Here is a 9,087-nt window from a genome sequence, read left to right on the forward strand (position 1 = left end):
GCAAAGACCTTGTGACCAACCTACAGATGATGTTAGACTATCAGAACTCTCTCACCAAACTGTATTTCTTATAAATGGTCGTGATTGATCTTGTCTTTTTGACACAAGTACAGATAGTTGTGTCAAAAATGACTCCAGTAAAAGTACATGTGGGGAATCAATCTCTCTACTCAAATTAAGTATAAAAAGACAGGTTCTTAAATGTACTCAAAGTATAAAAGTACCCCTCTGAGGGTGATTTCTACCGACTGAATCTGAGCAAAGCAAACTGAGAATCATGTCACATTTAAATAGTTCAATGACTTTTTAAATCTAACCACTCCTACTTCAAATCAAATAAAAAGATATACCACAAACAGGGATTTAAGCAAGAAAAGATTTGTGAGCATGAAAAATGTATTCTTAATTTAAATGAGGCCAGGACCAAATTCTCTGGTCAAATAATATAAAATACAAAGCAATATAAATTTCATCCAAAATTAAATTGACTGTTATTGAACTGAATAAAAACACCCTGATATAAACACTTTGATGTTTTAATATTCTGGAAAGCTGCATTCATATTAAACCTCTATGTATCTATGTAATAATTAAAGTTGATGAAAGGAAACATAGATGAAACCAGATTAAGGTAAAAAACATCAAACATTTTCTCATTATGTGCGTTTCTTAAAAGCTTTTTCCATCCATAACAGTAAAAATAAGTCTCCATGCTGAGATCCAGCAGGTGATTTGTTCACCACTAAGATGTCAGCCACAGGAACGATCCACTGCTGTGTGCAGACATTTTATCTTTAAAAATTGATAGTCTCACTGCAGCAGTATGTCCCTGCCTGAGAGTATTACTCCAAACCAGTAGCTTTTGTTTTCATCTTTATGTTTTTCACTTCATGAACCAGCTCTTACTGGTGAAGAGCTCAGCTTTTACTCATGAGCTTTTACAGCCATTACGGTTAGAAAGTGTTGTACTTGTAAAGCGACATCACTGTGAGCCGAATCTAAGACTAATATCATCTTTAGGTCAAAGACTACAAGTAAAAGCTCTTTGAATAAATACAATATTAATAAAAATACAATCCCATACCACTGAAAATGCGTTTATAACGGACATGTACTTGCAAGAATATCATCCTGCTCCAATCCACACACATAATCTACTCCTGGTCAGATCAACATATTATAGATGAGTCTTAGAAAACCAACATGTTGTTTTCTCCTGAAAATCTGCAGAAGATATTGAATTTATGTAAATGAACACGTAAAATAATTTGTTGTTTTTCCTGTTTGCCATTGTTCATCCGCCTCATGCAGACATTTTTTAAATTAAACATATATCATCTAAGTCATTTTTCATATGCTGAAACAGATATGAAGCAGTAAAATGTTACCTTTTTAATGGTAACAATGCTTGGTAATTTTCATACTTTTTAATAAAAAATCAAATTTATTTTTCCATCAAAATCATCAGGGGATTTTGTCAAACACACATTTCCCTTTATATTTGTTTATTCATCTTTTTAGAGTGTAGGTGAACGGCTTCGACGAAAGCGCCCACATGCTCGGGGTCCATGTCGGGGTAAAGGCCGTGGCCCAGGTTGGCGATGTAGCCCTGTGTGCCAAAACCCTCCAGCATCTTCTTCACGATCTCGGAGATGCGCTCCTGAGGAGAGGAGGAGGGAGAGAGAGAGAGAGAGAGAGAGAGAGAGAGAGAGAGAGAGAGAGAGAGAGAGAGTTAACAACCGGCAGACATTTTAGACGAGTCATGCTTCTACTGCTGTAAGACTTTAGTATGTTTTAGAGAGTCTGGCTACATGTGGATAACGACCAGGTTAACGTTTCCTTTTTATTGGATTTGGTTTTAAACCATTGAATTACAGCACCTGACTACTCAGTACATATAAAATGAGTGGAATGCTGGGGACTGAGAGTAGCACGTTTGCAGGCTGTTGAGAATAACATCAGTTGACAGAGAAGGAACTCAACACTAAAAGTTAAATATTATCAAAAAAAAAACTAGAATGTGACACTGAGGATGAGAGGGAGGTTATCATATAATGACTACTTCCGCCAAATAGGTTATGTTTTTGTCTGCGTTTGCTTGTTTGTCAGTAAATTATCAGAATTATACAAAAACTACCCGACAGATTTTCACAAAACCTGGAGACAGGATGCAGTGTAGCTCCAGGAAGAAGCCATGACAATGTGGTGCAGATCTGAGTCAGGGACACTTTTCCTTTATCATCATGGAGGTAGGGTGTTGTTTGACTTTTTTGATGAAATAATTCAGATATGTTTAGGGGAGAAACATGTGTGAGTGTTCGCTGTTTGATGCAGATCTAGTGAATTCAAATGTGGTCTTATAAGAGGACTGTTGGGCCTTAGTGGAGGTACATGTATGTGCTCGACTGAGTGACACTGTTTTGTCTTTTTCCTACATGAACAAACTTTTTTCTGTGAGAGGAAGTGGAGGTTACCTTTGGAGCGTAGAGAGCACAAGGGTCCATGTTTCCCTGCAGGCTGACCTTCCCTCCTGTGCGCTCCCTGAACACACACACACAGACACACATCACAGGACACACGGGTAATCCTTTAACCGACAGGGTAAGTATTTGATGAGTAGAGCAGAAAACACGGACAGACTCTGTTGACTTATACGCTGCTCCCTGTGACAGACCAGGGCCGAGGGAGAGGTCAATGGTTAACCTGCTCCTCAGGAAACGACCCAGTAGGGTTCATGTTTCCTGCCACAACCAGCAACATCCTGAGATGGAGTCAGCTCAGCTTCAAATGGATTTTACACACTCAGACAGAGGTTTACGTTTTGAGGCTTTAGTACAGAGTACATCAATCATTCCTTTCCTAAAACCACATAGATGTTTCAACACTTTTCATGTGTTAAACTAAAACTACATAAGCCAACCAGGTGGAAATTCAAACTTCTGTGACACAGAGCCGATGAGCTGATGAGGAATATTTAACAGAGCTTGGTGCAGGATAAAATATCTCACAACGGAGTTAAAAGATTAAATTTGTGTCGAAAATAATGAGTCATTTCAATTAGTGTTTTTGTTTCATGTTGTCATCTTAAGACATTTACATCATTATTGAGAATTCATCACTAATAAAACTCAAAAAGCCCTTTGTATTGGTGTGTGTGTATGTGTGTTATTGCCTTGGTGTGGTTGTGAAGACCTCACAATTCAAATGGCTTCTTGGTTTTAGGCTCATGGTGTTTGTTTGTGTGTGTGTGTTCCTGTACTTATAGGTTAGTTAGAACCATTTAGAGCATAGACCAGAGTGAGGACATTTTTTAAATGTGAGGACTCCCAAAGGGCTGTTTTAGTCCTCACTTCTTCAAAGGGCTGTTTTAGGGTTAAGACTTGGTTTTAGGGTAAGGGTTAGAATTAGGTTTAAGCAAGGGTTAGGGTTTGGCATTTAGTTGGGATGGTTAGAGTTAGGGCCTTGGGAATGCATTATGCCATTCCTCACTAAGATAGAAGTACAAGCACATGTGTGTGTGTTACCGTGCTGAGCGGGGGTCAATGCTCCAGTCCAGCCCGACAACCTCGTAATTAGACTGAGTGAGATCCTCCAACCCGTAGTGAGCATCCTTTGCAAACACAATCTGTAACAGACACACACACACAATCACATTTTCAGAGCGCTTCTCATCTGCCTGTGAGATTTTTGGTGAAATGCTGCCACCTGCTGGTCATCTGGTATAAAGTGGTTTTCATCAGAACAAATGCATCTGTAATGATCTCTCTTGGGAAACAATGGTGAAGCAGAAGTGTGTCTATAAGAATAGATCAGTTTTGAAACTAACATAGAAGCCAATTAAAACAAAATAAAACACACAACAATGCTACAAATAAATAAATAAAAACATGTGTTGTCGCTGTTGACTTGTTTACTTGGGGGTTCATATTTATATACTGGGACAAAAACGTTTTTTCTGTCTCTCACCATGGGAACATCCTGCCCAGACTCCTTCAGTCTGTCTTTGACCCGGCAGGCGATGTCCCGGAGGTAAGGCAGAGAGAACTCTTTGAACTCCACGGGTCCCAGGATGCCAGCGTGGGACTCGAACACCTGCAGAGCCTGAACATTGCAGAGCAGCAGAGGAAAGAATCCAGGTAAGTTTTTGTTACAACAATTAATCACATCCGCATCAGAAGCATTTAACACAATTCATAAATAGGTAAATATTTAATTACATGTAGGTATTTCAACTTTTTAATATAGTAGAATGTGTTGCACCAGCTATTCATCAATTGAATCACTAACTTGTACAGAGATCTTGCTGAGATTATATTAACTCCTGACTAGTTACAAACGCACCAACTCAGGTGGAACCATTAAACCACCAGGAATGTGTCAACAAGTAGAATTCAATGATGTACAAATTGGTTGCTAGGAACCATCTGCAGTCGAATTAATAATTAACAAACAGACTGCTGTCTCACAGGTCTTCCCAAAATGAGAGTTTAGGAGACCAATAATTAACTTACTTTTTAACTGTGTAATTGTTGGTTTTTGTTTTATACATATCTGGATACAAGCAGGACTGAGTTTTTCAAAGCTAGCGCTATGTTAAGAGTGGGAGATACCCGATACTTTCTGTCACTACGTCTGATATTGTTGTAACTTTTCCAGTGTAAATAAGTGGAAAGTGATACAGTAAAAACAAAGAGCTACATCAATACATGACTGAATATGTCTCCACTTTCCCAGGAACAAAACAACAAAGGCAGACGACATTGTGTCTTTACAAGCCGACATTGGCATCCAAACATTTTTTAACATTATTTAAAATGGTGGACATAGTTATATTTGGGTAATGCAGCCCGCAGTCACTAATGTGAGCCGTTCTACACAACTAGGTTTTTCCTGACTGAGCTCTCAGGTCTGCTTTTGGTGCTTTTTGTTGTTTTCAATGATAAGCTCCAAACATCAGAACAACCTGACTGCTGCTATTCCTCTCACAAGTCATAGAAAAATACTTGACACTCCAATAGTGCAAAGTTATTACCTGAGCTCCTGCGGCCACCTGCCCCAGCAGATACTCCACTATCACGTCTGTCAGCATCTTCAGCAGCATGTGGCTGGACTCCGGGTGTCTGTAGAGCCACCGCTTCGCCTTAGAGTGAGTGGGAGAGCCACCGCCTTCTATCATGTAGGACATCAGCGTCCACTGAGGCACACACCAAAGAGAAACAAACCCAATACTTAATAAATATCAATATAACCTTTAAAAAACGAAATAACGTAATCAGCCAAATTCTTATTCTTACGGGAGCTCCAGTGAATCCTATGAGCGGCACTTTGCCCTCAATCTTGTGTCTGGTCAGTGTTATGGCTTTGAAGACGTAGCCGAGCTCCTTGGCCACGTCCACTTTGACCCGAAGTTTCTGCAGGTCCTCTGGCTCCTTCAGGGGCTGCGGGAATGTGGGACCTTTACCTGGCACCATCTGGACGTCCATGCCCAAGGCCTGCAGGGAGGAAGATCAGTACAATGTCGTTTAAAGACAATATTTGAGAGATGGCTGCAGTTTTTAACAGAGGAAGAGACGTATTGTTAGGAAACTGGATAATTCACACACTCCACTGCTGTACAGAGATTTCTTACTGGGCACAGTCTCCAATCAATGGCACTTCCTTGAAAATGAAAGGTTCAGGTGTGATCTGACTGTTAGTATGGAACAATGTGGCCACTAGGGGGCACAACAAGCTGACAGATACACAGCCAACACATATCACTGTTAAATAAAGCTGTTCTTTTTGGGCAACTCGTGTCAATAGGTCTAATATTCAGTCTCTTAAGAACTCTTAATAATGTATATACTGTAAAACTGAAACAGAAGCTAACAGAAGCTAAAATGCTCCATAGACAAACGCTTTTAAATAACATGTGATCATTTGACTTAGAGTCTTGTGATCAAAAATATTGACAACGGCAAGTGTAAGTGATGCAACTTCACCTTACCCTAAAGATGTAACTGATGAATAATAAGATATGTGCTGTGGACATGTTAAAAGAATGAGACTGGTCTGTTTACCTGTGGGACAACCAGGATGTCACAGAAGATGATGGCAGCATCGAAGGGAAAACGTCTCAGAGGCTAAAAGTGGAATAAAGGGAAGAATTTATCTTTTAAAGAAAGAAACTTGACGAAAATTCAATTGTGGTTTGTACTTTGTTGTCTCACTGTGACCCCAAAAGATATATCATCTCAGTCATGGCTGGTTTGGCTGTTAACTGTTTTTTAAATGACTGAAATTGTATTTTTCTGTCTGAGTCCAGTGTTGTACCTGCAGAGTGAGATCACAGCAGGCCTCTGGTGACCGGCAGGTCTCAAAGAAATCCTTCCCTGCTCTGGCCTCACGAAACTCTGCAGATAAGATTCAACAAAAATACAAATTATCACTATTAGACAGTAAAGTTATAGATCTTGGTGAAAATTATAATTTGTGCTACACATTTCGGTACACAGAAAATAAATGGACGCCTTGAAAAAAGTCTTTGTAAAATGAAGAGATGAGATCTATTTTTAAGCAAAGTAATTTTGACATGTCAGAGAAGGAAAAGCACAGGTATAAATATTAAATTAAATAACATGGCTGTGCAATCAGGTTTACAGGCACAGTGCCAGGGACACTGGAGAAGAATCTCCATCATTAATACTTCCTACTATAACAAGACATTACCTGGTAGATATCTGCCAGCCTGTCTCATACACCAGACTGGGACATGTTCAGTTTCTTCTCCTCGCGCTGCTCGCAGGAATGTATCATTCAGGAGCTTAGGGAAGTCCTTAGGACTGGAAGAAGAAGAAGGAGACAAAAAAAAAGGTATTAGCATCACGACAGCCGACATCTAAACAATGCAGTAAATAGCAATGTGTTTATGTTAGAGCCCGGGGAATATGTTGGCTGGCTGATTAATTATCTTCTTTGGGTTGACCTGAAGTCATATTCATTACTCCTACTGACTATATTAAATGTGTATGTTCACTCAGTCTTTACTAAGCATAACAGTCGAACAAACTGTTGCAAATATTTGCTTTGATATGTTGGCAGAGGGACCATTTTAAATGCCCGAGGCACCGGCACGATAAAGATTTGGGTGAGAGTTGAATTTAGCTGCCGGAATGACAATAATCTGAAGGCCACAATGCAGCTGCAGCCAGCGTCCGTTATCTAAAACACAAGCGTGCCCCTGCCTCGCCTCTGCAATCGTTTTGCTCAACCAGCTGAGGAGCCGTCAATGACCGACTGATTTGGGGAGATAACGCTCCTCTGCTCTTATCGTGTCCCAGCAGCAGAGAGGACGGTTGGATGAAAGGCTGCTGTGGAGTTATCAGTGATGCATCACAACCGGACCGAAATTCAAAACGACCTTGATGCAAATCAAACTGTTACATGAGGAGAACCACTACTAAATGGAAAAAGGAAAAATAGTTATGTCAACTTGTTTGAACTTCAGCTCCCTTCTCAGACTTAGGACGAATATTATACACATGCAGACCTGCTGGTACAAGAAATGTATAATGTTTCTCTTTATTTTTCCAGAATCTAAACTTTGACTTAAAGTTTTAGTGCCTTTACATTTAAGGCTCCCAAAATATATAACAATAACTTAAATGTAATATGTTATATTATGAGAGTCATAGTGGAAGCAAATACTTTGACATTTACTCGTCTCTACTGGTGAACTTTAATTTCCATTCTTCAATGGAAAAACTTTGATTTGCATATGTCATTACTGTTTATGCAAATAAATGCACATAATAATTCAAATAAACAGTAGTGACATAATTTGAGCACAATGACAGTGTTTAATTTAAGTATGAAGTGTATTGTAAGTGATCCTAAAAAAACAGGTGTATTCAGGGGGAAGGAAAACCAGTGCCTAGTAGAAATTACAATAAAACTAAATATGTGAAACAAAATAAGACAAGTTGAGATCCACTATCATTCGGACTTTCATCCAGCACAAACCAATTATTAACATTGTAGTGAGAAATGTTCCCAAAATCGTTACTTTCTCACTAAAAGTCTGTTTGGATATTAATTACCAGTTAATTCAGATTTTAGAAAAGATTATTAAGACGTGAACTTCTCTCTGGTGAAATACCTTCATGCCGAATTCATCATAAGAACCGACGTGTTATCTTAAGCTGATGATTCGCGTCAATACATGAATCCACCTTTTAAAATGAGCAAGAGAAAATTTAATTTCTTAAAACTTAAACTGATTCCTGCACAATAGAGGCAGCTGCGTTTATCCGGGTTTATCTGTAGCATCCATGAACTGAGACATGATTAAAAAAGATTCAGTTCAATTCGTTATCGGGTTAAAATGTTTCCATAACAATGACACAGGCAGCTGTCGGGCCTGTTTACTTAACAGCTAGTAGCTGCTAAGTGAATGCTAACATTAGCATGTGATGGTTCCGTGCTAACAGCAGCTACTCACAGTGTGAACTCGTCCTGGCTCATGTCTGCGGCTCTGAGGACGATGGGACCTGGTCTCTCGCTCCTCTGTCTCTCTGCAGGTGGAACTCACGACCCGCGGCTCCTCAACTGTCAAACAGCCGCTTACACAACTCGGCTGCAGCTCTGCTCCAGGGCGCGGCCATCTTGGACGAGCACGTGATCAAACCAGGAAGAGGGTAAGGGTGTCCAAATAAAAGACTGCTTTATTTCTTTAAATGGTCATTATAATAATGTATCAGGTTTTTTTCTGTTTCTTCACATGTTTTATATAATGTCGTTTTTCGAAATAAACTAATTGTCTCTGTATTAATTTAGTTAGGTTCCAAATTCAGGTAACTACAGTTTAATATTGAACATACTTGCTCCAAATATTTCCATCATCTTTTACTAAATTAGTTAAATGTTGTTCAAGACAGTTTATGATTACATTTAATGTTTCTTTTACAAAATATGTTTAAAAAAAACAAATTGACTGCATTATTTTGGAAAAGTCTTCACACACTTGCATATAAGTAAGTTCTCTCCTTGTGTTGCATGTTCTCAGAATTATTGTAAAAGATAAACATAGTGAATAAGCAGCCATATTCC

General features: G+C 39.1%; 1 protein-coding gene across 1 annotated transcript; it reads right to left on the reverse strand.

Annotated features, from left to right (window-relative positions):
* Positions 1-1,081: 1,081 nt before the first annotated feature.
* urod (uroporphyrinogen decarboxylase) lies at positions 1,082-8,650 on the reverse strand. Its single transcript, XM_061083912.1, has 10 exons — positions 8,480-8,650; positions 6,709-6,821; positions 6,313-6,392; positions 6,060-6,122; positions 5,295-5,492; positions 5,033-5,194; positions 3,967-4,101; positions 3,525-3,625; positions 2,475-2,541; positions 1,082-1,660 (listed from the first exon to the last, which is right to left on the reverse strand). The coding sequence occupies exons 1-10, from the start codon at positions 8,500-8,502 to the stop codon at positions 1,496-1,498; spliced, it is 1,107 nt and encodes a 368-aa protein (XP_060939895.1). The 5' UTR covers positions 8,503-8,650; the 3' UTR covers positions 1,082-1,495.
* Between the last annotated feature and the right edge of the window lie 437 nt (positions 8,651-9,087).

This window comes from Limanda limanda, chromosome 13 (genome assembly GCF_963576545.1).
Source record: "Limanda limanda chromosome 13, fLimLim1.1, whole genome shotgun sequence".
NCBI classification, from domain to species: Eukaryota; Metazoa; Chordata; class Actinopteri; order Pleuronectiformes; family Pleuronectidae; genus Limanda; species Limanda limanda.

Coding starts and splice junctions, on each gene's coding strand:
- urod (XM_061083912.1), bottom strand. CDS start 8,502: ATGAGCCAGGACGAGTTCACACT. Junction 6,822..8,479: donor AGCCAGGACGAGTTCACACT/GTGAGTAGCTGC, acceptor TTCTTCTTCCAG/TCCTAAGGACTTCCCTAAGC. Junction 3,626..3,966: donor CTGGGCAGGATGTTCCCATG/GTGAGAGACAGA, acceptor TGTCTGTTACAG/ATTGTGTTTGCAAAGGATGC.